We start from the raw sequence: 20797 nt of genomic DNA on the forward strand, positions 1-20797 counted from the left end.
CAAACGATCTGGATGAAGTGACTGGCAGCATGGGCACTATTTTTACCAGTACATTAGACACAGTTGCTGTTGAAGTGAAGACTTTATGGACTTCTTTAATGAAAAAATCGATAGTATCAGGAAGAAAATTACCTTGACACATTCTGACTCCCTATGCTAAACTGGACTTAATTTAAAGAACTTCTGTTATATTGAACTTTCACCTGCATAACACACATGATGTTATATCATCTCTATCTGTTTCACCCAGATGAGGATGGGTTCCCTGTTGAGTCTGGTTCCTCTCAAGGTTTCTTCCTATTACCATCTCAGGGAGTTTTTCCTTACCACTGTCGCCGTCACCCTTGGTTTGCTCATCAGAGACATTTCATTCATCATTCATTCATTCATTCATCTAATTATTATCTAGACACATTTTTCTCACACATACACACTTCCAAAATTTTTTTTTAATTTCTTCCATTTTTGTGAAGCTGCTTTAAGACAATGACCATTGTTAAAAGCGCTATATAAATAAAATTGAATTGTTGATTTGATGTTTTTTTCCCCCACAGAGTACTGTAGGATGTGCTTCCACCAGCTGCAGCAGCACAAAAAGATGAAATTTTCTCTGAGGAAATATTTTTGCCAAAGCTAAACAGACAAACTGAATATTTTATATCAGTATAATAAATCTCACACATACACAAATTCATTTATAGTCTATCTGTACATACCTAAGGTGTGCTAAATATATTAAATACTAGCATGCCTAGCATACATACCCAAGTACTTGCAGCCAGACTAATGACCAGTACACTAAAGGAGTTACAAATGCTGAATGTATTTTTTACACTATAACATGTTTTTGAACCACATTACATCAGTAATGATGAGGCAGATTTTATTCATGAATTCAACAGATTTAATTTGCATAAGGTTACAAAAGTGAAAAATACAGTTTTATAGTTTATTTGTCAACAAAACTTCAGGTTGTCTTACAAACAAAAATAGAAACAGAAACTGTTGTCTGAACAAAGACAGGCAATAGTATTGGAATCTACCGTATTAGTTTAGACCTGGTTTGTTGATTCTTGCTGTTCCACAGGGACTGAAAACAGTCTAAAGGTACAGAGCATTATACTAGAAGTGAAAAACATAAGATTTAGCAATAACGCATCAGACAAAACATTCTATAGTTTAAACTATGTACGTAATTTCAAACTACCTAACAAAAACTATAAAATGTTCCCTATGCAGATGAAAGTGAAATAATAATGATAAGAACTAATGTACGCAAATATGCAGCTTCCAGCCGTGAATTCAAACTACAAGCGGAGAATAGACAAGCCAATCCAGAAACCAAGAATGTGCACACCTCCAACTGACCCTTGTGGGACCCCATATCAGTTTCTGATTGGCTGGTATTGCCTCAATTTTAGTTTCTGGTTGGCTGGAGTTCTAGTGCTGCTGCATTCCAAGCAAGTGTAGCATACAGTAGTGCTATTCTTTTATTCTGCATACAAAAACTAGTTTGAAAGCGCACACGTGAAATTTATGTTCTAATGTATACTTTTTGTAGTGTTACAATGATTGTTACAATGATTATTTCAACCATACCATATTTATGGCATATTTATAATTTGCTTTTAAAATTACACTGAACTTTCACTTAAAGTAGACTTTTCTACTGTATAATATATTTTTGGAAAAATGTACCATAATACAATTATTTTTATCAAGTCATCAAGTATGATTAATGTTTCAAAACTTTATATTCCAAGAATTGGTAACAGTGTGATATTGGCATACTTTTACTTATACTTAATATATTAACTAATGGTACACTTTTTTGTTAGTATATTTTCAATGTACTATAAAAGACTTGAATATATTTCTAATACACAAAAGTGTACTTTTTTCTTTAGTTACTATTTATTTTTAAGACTCATCCTACAATGTGCAATAAGAAATTGTTTGCAATTTTTCAATATATACTGTAAAACCTTCACTATGTTCTCAGTGAGAAACATAACCTGGCACCAGAGTTTTAATATATACTAATATATATAATATTTACCGTCATGTCATTTTGGATCACATAACTTTACAGTTGAGTTATAAAATACCCAGAACCCAGCATACAGAGTTTGAGTGAATGTGGTGTGGACTCTGTGGAGGAGCATCATCGTGTCAGAGACATTGTAGAAGGACAGAGTTCCTGCACTGTGATCCACATACACTCCTATCCTGGAAAAGGCTGAACCTTGGAGCTTGGTCTCAACATTGTTGTGCCAGAAAGAGATAGAAGTAGAAGAACATCGCAGGCTCCAGGACTGATTGTTCCGTCCAAACATACTCTCATCACCTCGTCCTTTTCTTCTGATCCCTTTGTATGAGACTGACATGTACACAGTACCGCTCCACTCCACCTCCCAGTAACAGCGTCCACACACACTCTCCTTACACAATGCCTGAATCCAATAGTCAAATCGCTCTGGATGATCAGAGTATTGTTGATCTGTCCCAATGCACACCATTGCTCTGTTCTTCTCCTTCAGAACAAGTTTAGGGTACGCCGTGTTTGGATCCAGGGTGAAATATTTGAAATCTAAAACACAATAAATGTCACTGAAGACTGCTCACGACAGGACTTATAATACATGTTTCTGTCCAATTAATTGTGTTTTTATTTTTTCAAAGATTTACTCCTTAATTTAGTCATACCTATTTTCCACCTGTCACTAGGGGGCTTTTATATTAAGGCTACTACTACCACTCAGAGAGAGCCAAAGACTATTACGTGTTTCCTCCAAACCACATGCTGCCAGCTTTTTAAACTCATGCTCACGCACCATTGGGGGCGGCGTAACACACTCTGAGAACAGTGCTATCTTCTCCTTACCCTTGTGAGAGCTCACAGACATCCATGATTGGCTGTAGAGCCGTGAGTGATGTGAGAGTCTTAACCACAACACCCCAACCCCCAATTGTGGTTTAATATTACCCAACATCACCCCTCAAATCAAAACATTTACACTTACACTGCAGGAAATCCTTCCTGCTTTTCGGTTCAGAGAGCAACATCTGACCTGCTGCAGCTGTGAAGACAGAGACAAAGTGGAGATAAGAATTAGGTGGAAACAGTGGAAAGAATAAATATGAAAAAAATGATTTCTTCCTGGTTTCAGAGTGGCTCCTGAATAACAGATATCAGATTAAATTTTTTGGTGATATCTTTGTGTAATTGAATAGTGGGTAAAATCCATATGCTGTTAAATAAAAAAAAATGCATTAAATTTCAAGGCATAATTCATGTTACATCACACTAAAAAATGCTGGGTTGTTTTTTCTACCCAAGCGCTGGGTTGCCGCTGTTGGGTCATTTTTCTGGGTTATTCACAGAGAGTTGGGTAGTTTTTGTGTAACCCAGCTGCTGGGTTGAAGTTTGCTTGGCCCCTCCCCCAAAGTTCACCGGTGAATTCAGCGGCTGTCAGTCAGAGCTTCGTGTCTTCTTTTTTGAGCGCTGATGACGGTTCATCCTCCTTAAACCTTGACGTTAAATACAAGGTCTGTATACACATGTTCACTCACCTAAGTCACATATGACTGAAAAATTATCACTATATGTGAGATTTATTACTGTTACCGTGTTATACACTCAAACTTTCAGGCTGGTCTGAGGTAAGATAATTTAGCTAAGACTAGCTGCTATAGTTAGCCAAAGAACCCCACCTGTGTATGAAAGAAACGGATAAGATGTCTGAGCTTTTTATCTTTCTCTGTAGAATGTTTGCAGGGTGACGAAGATGGTGAAGTGATAAATGAACGCTTAACTGTAACTGTAGTATTAGCATGACGCAGGCATTTAGTTAGGTTGCTAGCGTTAGCAAACACATTAACTAGTCTGACTTAAAAAAAAAAAAAATAGGAGTTTTATCCTAAAAGCCATGCTTATTTTGCTGTTTTTATTTTTGGTAGTAGCTGTCTCCATGTTTTTGTTTCAGGTTACCTATACCCTAGCTTTGTCATTTTTGCAATGCACACTACTTGGGGCGGTTGATGTGTGCTTCAAGGCATTTTATATTTTTGAGATTAACTATTTAAAGCAGTGTGCTCCTGTATAGGACTTTTTGTAATGTTGCTATGAAATAGCGAGGCCTACTTGAAAAGTCATAGACAGTGTTTGTTTGTTAAAACGGGACCAGGGCTGGATAGTTTTGTTCTGCAGAAAAGATATCTAATGTCACAAAGAGATCCTGCTCTGTAGAAGCTGCCTCAGCCTATTCGTGTTATTACTCCATTCTGCTCTTGTGAGTAATAGTATAGTAATGATGTCGCTGTTGATTATCTGCTCTTGTGCTTTTGAAAAATAAATGTTTTTTCTATGAACATTTAATAGGATGTTGTTTATTGCATATATGTATGGTTTGCAAAACTTGGAAAAAAATGTTTTATTCACTGTAAAACATGAAAATAATAATAACCTATTTGTGTGGTAGAATTAACCCAACATTAATGTTAAATATGACCCAGCATTTGGGTTGAATATTTAACCCATCTTGCTGGGTTAAACAAATAACCCATTTTGCTGGGTTAAATTAACCAGCATGTAGTTAGTCCAATATTTACCCAGCAGCTGGGTTAAAAACAACCCAAACTGGGTTGTTTTTAACCCAGTAATTTTTAGGGTGATGCAAAAAGGATTACATAAATGTGTACACTGCCTGGCCAAAAACAAATCGCATACTATTATTTCGTTTGCCACCCTTTGCTTTGATAATGGACATGACATCATTTTGGTAAGACTGTGAGAGGAAACCGGAGTAGAGGAGAGAAACCCACCAAGTACATGCACCAACCCACTCCAACTCTACGCACAGACCAAAGGTGGGATTTGAACCCACAACACTACTGTTCCGCCTGTGTATATTTTTCATCACCCTTTAAAAAAAGCAATATTTTTAGCTTTTAAAATGATTAAATATTATACATCATGATCACGATTTATTCATTTACTGCAAACCCTCTGATAGACCCAGTGACTGTTATGGGTATCTGTGGCAGATTTAAGTACACCTAGTTTTAACAAATGTTTGACAAATAGTGTTAATCTGATTTAAATAAAGTCTTTTGAGTCTCTGAATTATAAGAAGAGATTGACAAAACTATAGCAAGGGTGCATATACTGTAAAACATAATGCATAGCTGTGCTTCTATTGTAAAAAAAAGATAGATAGAAAGAAAGAAAGTAAGGAAGGAATACCATTGGCAAATGCTGACATGAACTTTGTTTATTCTGATGCAAATTTAAAATCCCATTGTTAACTGTAAGTTTGATGTCTCACTTTACTGTGAGAGGAAAAAAAATAACATTTGCTTCTTTACCTTGCGGACAGATTTTGTTAAATTCCTCCTCACAGATTTCCTCGACTCGTTTTTTCAGATCTGAGAGAGATTTCTGCACTCCAACAAATGAGAGATGTTGATTGACAGTGAAGCTGGGTGAGTCCTCACATCCAGGAGAAACACAGAGAGACGGGAAACTCTACAGAGAGGAAACACATCATAGAGAAGGAGAAAAGTGTAGGAGAGGAACGAATGAATCTCAGACTGAATCAGACCAAAGACACACTTGTGATCTCAGACAGGAACATTTATTGTCGCTGTAATGAGTTTTTAGGAGGAAACTTTGTGAGGAACAGCGCCCTCTGTAGATCAGACAGTGAGTGTTACCTGGAGGAAGTGGATGTGATCGTGTGTGTGTGAAAGCTGCTCCAGCTCAGTGACTCTCCTCTTAAGATCAGCAATCTCCTGCTCCAGTTGCTTCAGGAGTCGTTCAGCTCGACTCAGTTCAGCTTTCTCCTGAGCTCTGATCAGCTCCGTCACCTCCGAGCGCTTTTTCTCCATAAGGCTGATCAGCTCAGTAAAGATCTTCTCACTCTCAACTACTGCTGCCTGTGAACGCATCTGTTAAAACACACACACACACACACACACACACACACACACACACACACACACACACACACACACACACACGCACACACACACGCACACACACACACAACTTGGTTATAAAATCTGATCCTTCTTTTGACCTTTTTTTCTGGAGTAGATAAAGTTTGGGGTAAGCCCAAGTGAAAAAAAGTATGCTAAGTATATTAAATCCTAGCATGAATGAGTTATTAGTCTGGAGCAAGTACACTTCACAGTCACAGGGACCTGGAGCCTATCCCAGGAGGCTTAGGGCACGAGGCGGGGTACACCCTGGACAGGGTGCCAATCCATCGCAGGGCACACACACATACACACACTCATTCACACACTACGGACAATTTGAGAACGCCAATCAACCTAACCTACAATGTGGAGAAAAAAGTATTTAGTCAGCCACCAATTGTGTAAGTTCTCCCACTTAAAAAGATGAGAGCGGCGTGTAATTTTCATCATAGGTGTACCTCAACTATCAGAGACAACATAAGAAAAAAAAAATCCAGAAAATCACATTGTAGGATTTTTAAAGAATTTATTTGCAAATTATGGTGGAAAATAAGTATTTGGTCACCTACAAACAAGCAAGATTTCTGGCTCTCACAGACCTGTAACTTTTTGTTCAAGAGGCTACTCTGTCCTCCACTCATTAATGGCATCTGTTATCAGACACCTGTCCACAGCCTCATACAGTCACACTCCAAACTCCACTATGGTCAAGACCAAAGAGCTGTCAAAGGACACCAGAAACAAAATTGTAGACCTGCACCAGGCTGGAAAGATCTTCAATAGGTAAGCAGCTTGGTGTGAAGAAATCAAATGTGGGAGCAATTATTAGAAAATGGAAGAGAATCAAATATGATTTTCTGGATTTTTTATCTTATTTTGTCTTTCAAAGTTGAAGTATACCTATGATGAAAATTACAGGCCTCTCTCATCTTTCTAAGTGGGAGAACTTGCACAATTGGTGGCTGACTAAATACTTTTTTTGCCCAACTGTACATGTCTTTGGGACGAAACCCACCAAGCACGGGGAGAACATGCAAACTCCATGCACACGGAGACGGGAATCGAGCATAGCCAGGAATCGAACCCAGTCCCTGGAGGTGCAAGACGACAGTGCTAACCTCTACACCACCGTGCTGCCAGACTTATGACCAACATACTTAAAGTTTGTACAACTCATTTTGTACTAAGTGCATTTAAGTTGTAATCAAATTTATACAAAAGCACAATTTATGTGTATTAAGTTGAACGACTTTAAGTATACTTAGTACAAGTAAAGTATGTGGCTGTTTATGTACTAATATACATACCAGACACAGTAATTAATGAAATAAAAGTATATATTTAATGTAGCAATTTTTACTGTGTTACAAATACACGCGTTAAATACACAAATATATTCTCATTGCAGCAGTAACATGCTTTTGGCCAAATCCCCCCAAAAAGTACACTTTGTGGTCAAGGGATCACCACAGTATTATTTCCAACCCACACACAATTCGCACACAAAAGGTTTTTCCACCCGATGCCCTTCCTGACATAACCCTCAATTTTTTCAAAACGACTCGGACACAGATCCTCAAATTCCCCTAAATCAACATCCTAGCTAACTGAGACAATTATCCAATTGTTTGCTGTTAATAACCAGAACATTAAAGGGCTTTAGGACCTTTTACTAATGCTAAATGCTTTTTTATAATATAACATGCTTTTGAAAAACACATTACATCAGTGATATGAGGCAGATTTTATTCATGAGTTCAACAGATTTTATTTGCACAAGGTTACAAAAAAAACTACTATAGTTTTATAAGTCTTCAACAAAACTTCAAGTTGTCTCACAAACACACAAACAGAAATATAAACTCATGTTCAGGCATGTTCAATCAAGAATTCAAGAATCAAGTGGAGAACAACGGAGCTAATCCAGAAGCAGAAAATGTGCCTGCCACTAGTTTCTGATTGGCTGGTGTTGCCCCAATTCTAGTCTCTGGTTGGCTGGAATAGTGAAAGAGTTCAAACACTGCTGCAGTTCGAACAAGTGTACTGTAGCTTTATGATATTGAGCGCACAGAAGAGAGTTCAAACACACATAAATGAGCGTGAGCGCACAAAAGAGAGTTTCAGCTCACAAAAAAAGTTGCACGTGAGTGCGTAAGAGAGAGGATGGTGCACTAAATATGGGCAGAAATAAGAATATTCAAAATTAACTGAAAATATACTGAAACTACCATATATTAATATTTGTGTTTTAATGCATACTTTCTGTACATTGTTACAATGATTATTCTTTTGATAATGATTTTTTTTTTATATGGCAAAAATACATTTAAAAACAAAGTTTAAATTGGTGTGCTTTGAAAATTACACTGAACTTTTACTTAAAAGATATTTTCCTATAACATATTTTTTAAAACTTTTCTATAATACAATTATTTTTAAATATGTTTAAAGTTAATGTAAAAGCATGTTGTTGTATACTTTTTATATATTAACAGATGGTAAATTGTTTTATTTGTATATTTGCATATATTTGTATATATGTACTATAGAAGATTTGAATATATTATACACTAAAGTGTATTTTTTTCACTAGGGAAGTGACGCTGGTAGTATTTTCTCACTCCTCACCTTAATAGTGGTCACAGTCTGTTCCAGCTCCTGCACCTCCTTCTGCTTCTTCTGGATCCTTCTCTGGGATTTCATCTGCTCCTCATGTAGCTCATTCTGAGAAAATTAATAATAATTATTTATTAATTCTATGTCAAGGGCTAACTGTGTGAATATTAACTACTGGTATAGATTAACACTTCCTGTAACTCCATATAACTCCCCATCTCTTTCTTCCTGCACTACAGATGAAGGTTTTACATTATGGGGCTTTCCTCAGTTCATACCCTGCATCAGACAAAAACAATTTCAGCCATCAGTACTCACCAATCTCTGTTTGATATCATTGATATACATTATGAGCAGCTACTGCTTTTTATAGCTACAGTATGCACCCCTGTTTGGGCAACAATATTTAATGTGACAACTTTGGTGCATTAACCTGTTTCTTTTTTCCCGTAGCTCTTTGAGGTTTGTCAATATACTGCAAAGATTCCCACTCATAAGGGTCTATCGTGATGACACCATAAAGCTGTTATGAAAATGTCTGGTTCTTCTTATTACTGATTTGTATGCCAGAAATGACCTTAAAATAAGCTCCAAATCAGACAAAAGAAAAAACAGTTCAGTTTCCCCGCATTAGTTTCAATCAGTTTACCATCACTATTTCAGATAAATCCTATTGGCTATTTGTTCTTGATAAATCTTGCTAGCAAGACTTTTAAATGTATATATGCATATGGCATTAGGTAATTAATTTTTACAACAAAAACAGCAGTCAATTGTTATTTTAAGATACTGTAGTCCTTGCAAAAATAGTATTGTGACAAGTGCATTTTTAAAACCCATCAATGATGAAACTGTCTCTCATGAAGACCTTCCCAGGAAAACAAGACCAAAACTGAGCTCTGCTGCAGTGGAGAAGTTCATTTAGAGTCACCAGCCTCTCACCAATTAACAACCTCAGATTAGAGCCGTTATGAAGCTTTACAGAGCAGAAGGAGCAGATATACATCTCAATATCAACTGTTCAAAGCAGATTATTGTTTATAAATGATCTCCTGTTTAAAGGAGATATTTTGGATGCCTTAAGGATTGTTTTATAGTGTAGAGAAAAATAAAAGTTACTGTAGGAAAGACCATGAAATTAAAAGGTGTGTCCAAACTTTTGACTGATGTTGATTAGTGACTTAGTTGTTAGCACAGTTGCCCTGGGTTTGATTCCCACCTTAGAGTCTGGTGTCTGAGTGTGTGGAGTTTGAGTGTTCTCCCTATGCTTGGTGGTGAGTTTTCTCTGGGTACTCCGGTTTTGACCCACAGCCCAAAGACATGGAGATTAGGTTAACTGGTGTTCCCAAATTACCCATTGTGTATGAATGTTGACCAGAGGTGCTACCACGGTTGTAAAATGGGAATAATTACAGTGATAATCACTTTTGGCCTTCATGGTCCCTAGTTGTATATACAGTATGTATGTGTGTGTGTTTATTGGTTTATTAACGATTAATACAAGGAAAGGCAAAGTAACAGCGATAAAATATAGCTATGAAATTAGGATAATAAAGGGAATAAAGATAGTGGGTGTCATTAAAAATGGCATTTATGGGGCTTATATCGAAATGTTAAGGAAACTGAGATTGAGTTTGTGGTGAAGGTCCTGTGAGGGATTATTCGCACTATTACTCACTTACTGCATGTCAGAAAGTTCACAATTCATCCAAAAATCATTGATGTCATGAATGAACTGACAATTACATTTGTTGACAGATAATTTGATTATGTATTTTAATTTTAAAAAGATTTTAATGTACATTCTCATTCAAGTAAAACAGTCATATATGCTAATAAAACGAGAATAAAAACTAGATTAGAAACAGAATCTGCATAAATTTACATTAATGAAATAAAAAATAACATTGTCCAGTTCCCACCTGTTTTTCAGTCCTTTCTGCTTTAGTTGAAACTGTATCATGGCCTTTGTGTCCATCCATCATACACAAATAACAGATGAAGCTTTGGTCAGTACGACAGTAGATCTCAATCGGTTTGTTATGCTGAGAGCAGATCTTCTCTTGGAGCTCACAGGCTTCCACTAACTTGTGCTTCTTAAAGGCAGGAGACTGATAGTGAGGTTGAAGATGATCTTTACAATAGGATGCCTGACACACCAGACAGGAATTAACAGCTTTGCGTTTTTTCCCGGTGCAGGAATCACACTCCACATCTCCAGGTCCAGCATAAGAGTGAGCAGGAGAAGCAGGTTGAACTTCAGCCTTCTTCAGTTTCTCCACCACTTCAGCCAGCATGGTGTTCCTGCGTAGAACAGGTCTTGGAGTAAAAGTTTCTCTACACTGAGGACAGCTGTAGACACCCTTTACATCCTCACGATCCCAGAACCTATTAATACACACCTTACAGAAACTGTGGCCACAGGAAGTAGAAACTGGATCTTTTAGGAGGTCCAGACACACTGAACAGCTAAACTGATACTGATCTGTTGAAATACCTGCCTCAGCCATTTTGCAGGAGTCATACACTGAGAGAGAGAGACGGAGAGAGACAGAGAGAGAGGGTTGGCTGAGTTTCGTTTTCTAGTTCAGTTTGTGGTATCAGAGATAGAGTGGGTGTGGCTTTAAAGAGACAGAGATAATTTTTGTAATGTAAATCATTTTCACTGATATAAATATTTATATAAATTGAATTTGGCTTTATACAAAGATATTGCATAGTTATATATTAAACTACGCAATATTTTTGTATGCTAAAGTCAGACTACTTTTACAGCCAAAAGCACGCTCCTTTTATACCGTTTACGAGAGAGGGGGATCTCAAGTCTCCTCCCCTGTACATTCACCTCGTTTGACCACATAGAAAATTTTATCCCATTATACTCCAGTTTCTATCAATTAATTTTTCCATTATAATTACACCTCGTTATTTTTTACTCATCCCTGTGCTTATCTGACTCCTCCTACACTTATAAATTTCCCATTATAAATCGTTTTCTTTAATATTTAGTTTCTATTATCTTTACACTTTTCGTATCTTTTTTATAAAAAATATAGGGTGGCGCTTATTTTCAAGGCTTTTATCCTCGTTTTTCCACGAGGAAGAGACCAGCCATGGGTTAGCATCTCCTCTGCACTATTATTATTTGCCTTATTTTACCCTTTTCAATGCTAACTGCGACTTCTTCATTGATGACTTTATCCCTTTGGATGACTCGGACAGCCAGGGCAGTCCAGATCGTGTTCCTTCTAAGGACTACAACCCGACTGAACCCGTTATGGATCAGGCTTCCTTAAGTCCTGTCCGAGCTGAGTTGTCTGGATCTTTGATGCATTATCTACGAGACAAAGGGCTCACCTATTTTAAGAAAGGTGATTCCAAACCTGGTCTTTCTAAAAGACGGTGTTTGGATTTTCAGAGTCCTCATTGTTCTTTTCAGCCAGTGAGGCCAGAGTCTAGTACTCCAGCTCCATCTGTCAGAAAGCCTAGATGGTATGTAAGTGTTGGTACCCAAACTGATTTTAAAGTGTCTGTTAGTACACAGACTAACGAGACAGCTACTGTTGGTACTCAAACAGATTTTCCTCAAGCTCCTGTTCCTTGGTTGAATCGTGGTATTTCTGCTTTTATTCCTCTCACTGACCTTTCTCTTGGTATTGTTTTAGCTTAAAGAAGGTTTAATATGTAATTTTATTTCTGTTGATGCTTACCCTGGCCCCTTATGTTTTGTATTTTACATTGGGCCTTTTATACTTTTGTATTTTATGTTATTACCATGTAGATACACATTTTTATTCTGTGTCTACTCTTATTAAAATGTATTATTTATAAAACTGACTCTGTGTCTTTTCCTTATCAGCTCGTACCAGTCTGCTCACCTGGCCATCTACACACACACACATTGTCTCGTAGGGAGATTCCTGATCCTTTCAAGTTTGTTTCAGTGTACGATTTTATGGCCTGGTCATCCTCATTACTTTAGTTTCATTCATTATTTTAGTTTCTGGTCCTTTTTATGTTTTACTCATTACTTCACCTGCTTATTAGTTAGTTGCTGATCTTTTCTATAGTTCTCACTTTACTATCACATACTAGTTGTATTTTGTGTCTACTTTATTAAGCTCAGTATTTTAATACTGATCATGTTGTCTTTTGGATATTTGATATTTGTCCAAATTCTTATTTAGATATGTGTACGGGTATCCTTCATTAGGTGTGCTAGAGTCTCTGCCATGTCCAATACCTGGCGCCTTATCTCGTCTATGTTTTACGACCTGTCATGCTCCCTTTCTGCTTCTCTAGTTCTAGCTGCATGAGCAGGTTTCTGGTACCGCTATTTTCTGACTTACTCCTGTCTTTTTCTGCTTTGTAATAATGGTACATTTGTAATCTTATTTATATTCTTGCCTTTCTAAATATATGTTGATTAAAACATGCTTACATATTTCCCGCTCTGCGACTTTTAAGTAACATAATGAAAATAAAGAAAAATACATAGGTAAAGAAAAAGGAGATCAAGGAGAAAAAATAAACTTTAGGTGATTATGGTTCCATTATAGTTATGGTTATAGTTATACAGTAGGATATTGTTCCATTTACATATATTGTTCCACTTACATAGACTTAAATGGTGATTATTCTGCATGTTCTTTAGTGGAGTTTAGTGTTCCACAGGGTTCAGTTTTAGGCCCACTGCTTTTTTCCCTTTATTGTACATGCTTCCTCTGGGCAACATAATCTTTAAGCATGGTATTAGTTTTCACTGTTATGCTGACGACACACAGTTATATGTCTCAGCAAAACCTGATGAGATAATCCACCTTACTAAAATTGAGCAATGTGTGCAGGACATAAGATATTGGATGCTAATTAACTTCCTTCTGCTTAATCGAAATAAGACAGAAGTTCTAGTCATAGGACCGCATACAGCTAGAAGTAAGATTCTAGATCACTCTGTAACTTTAGAAGGCCTTTCTGTTCTATAGAGTGCAACAGTAAAAGACCTCAATGTGATTATAGATTCCAGCCTTTCATTTAAAGCTCATGTAGATAATATTACCAGGATAGCATTCTTTCACCTCAGAAATATTGCCAAAATAGAACATATTTTGTCGCTAAACGATGCAGAAAAACTAGTTCATGCTTTTATCACCTCTGGGGTCCAAATGCCTTATTGTCTGGTTGTTTAACTAGATGCATCAGCAAAATGCAGCAGCGAGAGTCCTCACTAGAACCAGAAGATACAAGCACATCAGACCTACTGTATGTTATCTTCACTTCATTGGCTCCCTGTGAAATTTTGCATTAATTTTAAAATACTACTTTTTACATATAAAGCATTAAATGGTCTCGCGCCGCAGTATCTGAGTGAACTGCTAGTGTCTTACGAACCACCACGCCTACTTCGATCAAAGGATGCAGGCTGCTTGTCAGTACCGAGTATTTTCTTACAAAGCCCCAAAATTATGGAATAGTCTTCCAAATAGTGTTCGGGACTCAGACACAGTCTCAGTGTTTAAGTCCAGGCTAAAAACCTATTTATTTAGTCAATCATTTTTATAAATAGATTTGCCTCAGGTAAATGAGCAGATCTGGGGGACTCATGGACGTAGAGTATTATGGTGAACTGGTATGTTTAGATGCTGTCTTCCTCACTCTCATTGATCACTCAGGTTTGCTGACGGTGAGGTGATTGTTTGCTTTACATCTCAGGAAGCCCTCATGTCTGTGTTTCCTTCTGGCTCTTCCTTTTAGTTATGCCGTCATAGTTAGTCCTGCCGGAGTCTCTGCTTGCACTCTACAGTTAATATACATTCACATTATACATTATATGATTGTAGTTTTTCTTTTAACTGGAGCTACATTATCTAAGGTGTAACGAAATGTCGACTCTAAATATTCAGTCGCCTAATCGAGTTCTGTGGGGTCAGATGGTGATCTAATTAAAGTTGGGAACTCTGGGAGATTACTGATAAAACTATGTGTGGTAGTTGATGTGAATGTACGTTTAGTACGGTAGCGCAGCGCTGTGCGTACTCTATTACTGTACTATGACACACTTCAATTGAGACAAGATAGTGATCTGATATAACTTTAGACAATGGACTTGTGAATAAATTTCTTATACTTAATCCGAAGAATATTATTAAATCTAAAGTGTGACCTGCTTTATGAGTGGGTCCTACTACACACTGATTTACTCCGACTGAGTCCAGTATGAACATAAATGCTCTACGCAGAGGGTCTTCTGGATTCTCAAAATGAATATTAAAATCTCCAGCAATTAACGCCTTGTCTTCAGAAACGACTAGGTTTTTCAAATTCACTAAGAAATTCAGAGTACGGCCCTGGAGGTCTGTAAATGAGAATTAGTAGAATCGACTGAGCTGACTTAATATTTGTAGCTACACTTGTTATTTTACTATAGAGAACTTCAAATAAATTACATTTGTGTCCGTGTTTTTGTACAATAGTCAGATTATCATTGTAAATAACTGCGACGCCTCCTCCTCTACCAGTTAACCGAGGCTGGTGTATGTAGCTGTATCCAGGAGGACTAGCTTCATTTAGAGCTACATACTCGTCCTGTTTAATCCAGGTTTCTGTTAAACAGAGTATATCAAATTCCTGATCCGTGATAATTTCATTAACTATAACTGCTTTAGATGCGAGAGATCTAATATTTAACAGTCCTAGCTTCTGATCAGAGGTGCCGGCTGCACATTTAGTGTGATCAGAGTTTGTGGTCTTTATGTTAATTAAATTACTAAAACAGACTTTCAGGGTCTTTCTACATTTTTGCTTAACACTGGGAACAGACACATTCTCAATACATGTTTATCTGCCATTGCACATGACACTTTGCCACTTTAAAACATTTTATTTTTTTTCCTTTGTATTTTATTTCTTTTTATTAATATTTATTCCTTATATATAGTTTTTTATTTTCTTTTTAAGGTCACCGGCGGTCGTATAAGCATTTCACTGCATATCGTACTGTGTATGTGACAAATAAAATTTGAATTTGATTTGATTTGAAATACAGTAAACCCTGAGTGACAACTCTATGCAGCTACTGTAGCAGACGGTTGGGTTAGCCTGTCTGTCTGCTCCCTGGCCTGGGCTCTGGATTGTCACAGATTAACTAGGCCTTTTCTGAGACTATGACCTATACTACAAGTAATGAGAGCAGCACCTTCCCGAGTGGGATGGACACCGTCCCGCCCTAACAGGCCAGCTTTGCCCTCAAAGGTCTTCCAATTATCTTTGAAGCCCACGTTGTTTTCGGAGCACCACCTGGATATCCAGCGGTTCAGCAACCATAACCTGCTGTAAGCTATGTCGCTATGTTTCATTGGGATGGGACCAGAGCATATTATGTCATCGGACATCGCCTTTGCTAATTTAAACACCTCTGAAAAGTTATTCTTGCTAACCTCTGACTGACGAAGGCGTATATCGTTAGCTCCAGCATGTACTACTATCTTAGAGAACCTATGCTGTCCTGGAGCCCCAAGATTACCTGCTATGTCCGGTGCTCTGGCTCCCGGGATACACCTAACCACTGCCGCCCCTAAAGGCCTAGCTAATTTCACATGTCTCAGTATAGAGTCTCCTATAACCAGAGCTCTCAGAGCTTTTACACGTGAAGCGCAGAGGAGGTGTGCTCTGGTGGGCTAGCCTTAGCGTTAGCTTTGGCTGAACAAGTATGCCACCAAATCGTCACCCACTCGCCGCGCTGTGAGGGCTCTAATGCCGAAGTCGGGGGCTGGTTATCTCCGCCTGCGGCACCCAGACTGTCCGCTACGGAAATAACGCTGCTCTCACACTCTCTAACCTTCTCTAAAGTGTATGTTTAATGTGTACTTCGGTCCCACATCATCAAAATGTGGCCAAATTACACAATTTTTGCCTGCTAAACCAAAGTATTTCATTCATGTTAAACTTGTGTAAAATAATCATGTTGACATTTATAAATGTGCAAGTGTAATCTAATTGAATTGTCTATGATACTCCATTATCATTGAAAAGTCTAATCAGTTCGTAGTGCTTACATTATTCAAATGTTTAATGTAATTTTAATTTAGAAAAATTAATCAGTCAAATTATTTTTTTTAGGTTCATTCAACTTATTTACTACAGCAGCGTCCAACATAATTTAATACTGTTAACATATATGAATAGTGTTGGTACAACAAATTTTTCAGTTGTAAATTAAGTTGATCCAACTCAAGTAAATTTAAATTTTAAGCCCTGATCAACAGAATTCTGTGAAGGAAGGAAACATAAGACAAACGGGATAAAGCGGAGATTTTTATTTTATATTTAATAAAAACCTTGTTTTACACCAGCAGCTACTTACAATTGAGGTCTCAATTTGAAAAGATGTAAAAAACATAAAACACCACAAATAAGTATTACTCATAAAAAAAATATTAAACACCAACCAAAATGTTTTGTACTTTATAACTGTACTTTATGACTTTGACCGTTAGATACGGTTGGTCAGGAAACTTCTGAAACTTTTTCACAAACTGCTGTGAAATACAGAGATAGATATTCAATTAAAATTCATTTAATTTACACTTAAATTAGCAAATGAACAATATTTATACTTTCTTCCTCTCGCTTCACAACTCTTGAGAACAGACCGAAACCAGAACTGAACTGCAGATTAAGCACGCAGTATAACCGTCTGTATTTTAAGTGTGATTAAAAATACAAGCAATAGCTTAAACCAAAATAACTTGACTAAACATCGCTAAACAGCAGGTGACATTTATGTTCAGTATTTTGTTTCTATTTAGAAAGATGGGAATTAATTTCTGCTTACCTTTTCCACACGCCCGCCAAACGTTTGTCTTCTCAACACGCTGTGTTCTCTTGTCGCGATATCTTCTCGCGATGTTTGATCTGATATTTTTTCATAGTGACAAGATCTCTTTGGTTTTTCTCAACATGATTGAATCTAATACATGTTAAATTGTTGACTTTCATGCAAATACAACATGATTTATTCATGTTCATCTAGGAACACTTGGCTAAATCAGACCTTTGTAGTCTGACTATTGTACAGTAAGTCTTGCTAATAAACAACTGTAGAATGATGGTGTTTAAATAGGCCTGTCAATGTTTTACATTATTTGGTTTAGTGAGAAAAGTAGCACTTATCCTAATATAAAAAAAATAAATAAAATGGATTTTAAAATGATTTTTACATTTAAATTTAAATAATGTGTTTGTCTAACTGTTAGCACTTTTATTGTTACAACACCACATTATATTTGGCACCGAGATGTCAGAAATGTCTTTGCTAAAACATGGAACATATTTTATTTTATGTACCTACTTATGATATCCAAAAAGTACTTCAACTAAACATTATATCAAATAACACTATTTTCCTTATAATAACATTCTGCTATACAGATGTGGCCACGTTTTTTCCTGTGGAAGTCTGCAATTAGTCTCGCGGAGTGCTGCTGAATCCCGCAAAATATTTTATGATTTAAATAAATGTTGTGCTTTACAGAATATCAGATGGCGCAGGGAATGACTTTATCTAAAAGCCAGACCAAATTGTTTCTTCACTGCTTTCAATTGTAGATACATAAGTTAACATTTAAAAGTATCTAATAAATTACAAACTGCATGTAATGTTGTAAAATATGAATAAAACAGTATTACGCACAAATATGATAGTATGGACATTGAAAAAACTACTTACACATAAGTGCACAAGTGTAAAGCAAACATAACTAGTAATTTATTGTATATATTTAATGCGCATTAAATAATGTTCATAATAATGATATGAGTAGTAATGTTATGATGTGCTTTTAAATACATAATAAAAAGTTTGTTATACAGTTTCTGCAATATCTTAACATGTTACTTTGGATCACATAACTCCATGGGTGAATAATAACTCCATATACATATACTATAGGCTGAGGTGTGGACTCTCTGGAGGAGATGCCCTGGAAGAACAGAGATCCTGCACCATGCTGCCACCACTATGCTTCACTGTAGAGATGGTATTGGCCTGGTGATGAGTGGTGCCTGGTTTCCTCCAAACGTGACGCCTGGCATTCACACCAAATAGTTCAATCTTTCTCTCATTAGACCAGAGAATTTTGTTTCTCATGGTCTGAGAGTCCTTCAGATGCCTTTTGGCAAACTCTAGATGGGCTGCCATGTGCTTTTTACTAAGGAGTAGCTTCCGTCTGGCCACTCTACCATAAAGGCCTGATTGATGGATTGCTGCAGAGATGGTTGTCCTACTGGAAGGTTCTCCTCTCTCCAAAGAGGACCTCTGGAGCTCTGACAGAGTGACCATCGGGTTCTTGGTCACCTCCCTGACTAAGGCCCTTCTCCCCCGATCGCTCAGTTTAGATGGCCGGCCAGCTCTAGGAAGAGTCCTGGTGGTTTTGAACTTCTTCCACTTACGGATGATGGAGGCCACTGTGCTCATTGGGACCTTCAAAGCAGCAGAAATTTTCCTGTAACCTTCCCCAGATTTGTGCCTCGAGACAATCCTGTCTCTGAGTTCTACAGACAGTTCCTTTGACTTCATGCTTGTGTTAACGGCTTCAGACCTAGGGGAATCTGGACCGGCACAAACCAAATCACGCACAGAACTCTGTGTATGATAAGGAGACAGACACGTTATTGCGTTGCTCGAGTGTAGTTTAGATAATCACTGTTTCAATGAGGACACATCATACGTGGTGGTCTAGAATAAAACCAAAATTATTTCAATAACACTGAATTCAAATGTGTCACTTCAATCAATACTCATAATACTACATTCAATGCAATGTGACTAGATTTTCCATGTGAACAAAAGGCATTGGTACGTGAATCAAAAGAACCCAATACAGTTGAATACACTATGGTATTATGCAGTACTGGCCATACTTTGAAATATTACAGTAATATTGTAAATATTGAAAGAATACATTTCTTATCTATATGTATAATATAATTCTTAACCCTATGTATAACAACTTGTATAAATGTAAGAATGCTGCCAATCGCTATGGTTAAATCAATTCACCCTATTCCCATATTACATCACATCTACCTTTATATTAACACTTGTTAATATATTTAAGGAATACAGTACATACCATTAAAGAATTAAATGGATTTCCATTGAATCCAACCTTAAGCGTATGGACATGCAAATCATTACTGTTTGGAACCATAAATCCAGCATTAATACATTAAACATTAAATGTTTACACAAGCATTTCAGAAAAGTATCACTCCCAAAAATACATACCATATTAACTTAATCTGCCTGACATTTATAACAAACATAAAACCTTTAACAAACATGAATATGTTTAGAATACAGTCTAATACAAATTTCGTCAGCACATGCTCCTTTCACACAACTTCAGTTAGTTATTAGTTATTAGTTAGTTTGTGTTTAACTACTTTTTTAAGTGTGAGAACTTTCTTTCTCCCCTATTTTGCAAGCTAAAAGCTAATGCGCAAAGGACTATGGGACTGAGGTCAAAACGCAACAGAACCACACGGGAGAGATGCTTTGCCTTTCTGGAGCATTATTTTTCCCTTCTAAATATATATTTTTTTCCTTCAAGAATGAGTTCATCAGAGGGAAACCCCATGTTAGATGTTTTGGAGATAAAGTCAGAAAGGCCAGATTGAAGTGGTTTGGACATGTTCAGGGGAGAGTTGGTGAATATATCAGTAGAAGGATACTGAGGTTTGAATGCCAGGCAGGAGGTCTAGAGGAAGACCAAAGAGGAGAAGAGGATGCCAAAGATAGGGTTAGATGAAGGCAGATGATTCGTTTTGGGGACCCCTAAAAGGGAACAGCCGAAAGACAAAGAATAGGAAATATATTATTTTGCCTGTGTGAGTGTATTATTTTTCCCTTGTAAATATATCATTTTTCCCTTGTGAGTATATTATTTTTCCCTTGTAAATATATTATTTTTTCCTTGTGAGTATATAATTTTTCCTGTGTGAAATTAAAATTTTTAAATTTTTAAATTATGAAAAAAAAAAACACTTTTGTCTGATATTCTATTTTTTTTTAAACTGTATTTTAAATCACACTCATTGTTTACATGTGTATTTTAATTATTTAGCAATTTATGATACTCTTATTCTTGAACATTCCATTTACAGTACATAGGTATAAGTTGCTATTATTCATAAGGCT

General features: G+C 36.8%; 1 protein-coding gene across 1 annotated transcript; it reads right to left on the minus strand.

The window, feature by feature from the left end:
- Positions 1-1441: 1441 nt before the first annotated feature.
- On the minus strand, positions 1442-11165 carry LOC128533679 (E3 ubiquitin/ISG15 ligase TRIM25-like). Its single transcript, XM_053507970.1, has 6 exons — positions 10521-11165; positions 8611-8706; positions 5716-5949; positions 5368-5527; positions 3024-3080; positions 1442-2590 (listed from the first exon to the last, which is right to left on the minus strand). Exons 1-6 carry the CDS (start codon positions 11106-11108, stop codon positions 2067-2069), a joined length of 1659 nt encoding a protein of 552 aa, XP_053363945.1. The 5' UTR covers positions 11109-11165; the 3' UTR covers positions 1442-2066.
- Between the last annotated feature and the right edge of the window lie 9632 nt (positions 11166-20797).

Source organism: Clarias gariepinus, chromosome 11 (genome assembly GCF_024256425.1).
Source record: "Clarias gariepinus isolate MV-2021 ecotype Netherlands chromosome 11, CGAR_prim_01v2, whole genome shotgun sequence".
In the NCBI taxonomy this organism is placed as follows: Eukaryota; Metazoa; Chordata; class Actinopteri; order Siluriformes; family Clariidae; genus Clarias; species Clarias gariepinus.

What these genes read in the sequence shown, in the direction of transcription:
- LOC128533679 (XM_053507970.1), bottom strand. Translation starts at nt 11,108, where the DNA reads ATGGCTGAGGCAGGTATTTCAACAGATCAGTATCAGTTTAGCTGTTCA. An exon ending in AGACTGTGACCACTATTAAG is followed by an intron (nt 5,950 to 8,610) that starts GTGAGGAGTGAG and finishes GTGTTTTAACAG; the next exon opens with ATGCGTTCACAGGCAGCAGT. An exon ending in ATCACATCCACTTCCTCCAG is followed by an intron (nt 5,528 to 5,715) that starts GTAACACTCACT and finishes TCCTCTCTGTAG; the next exon opens with AGTTTCCCGTCTCTCTGTGT.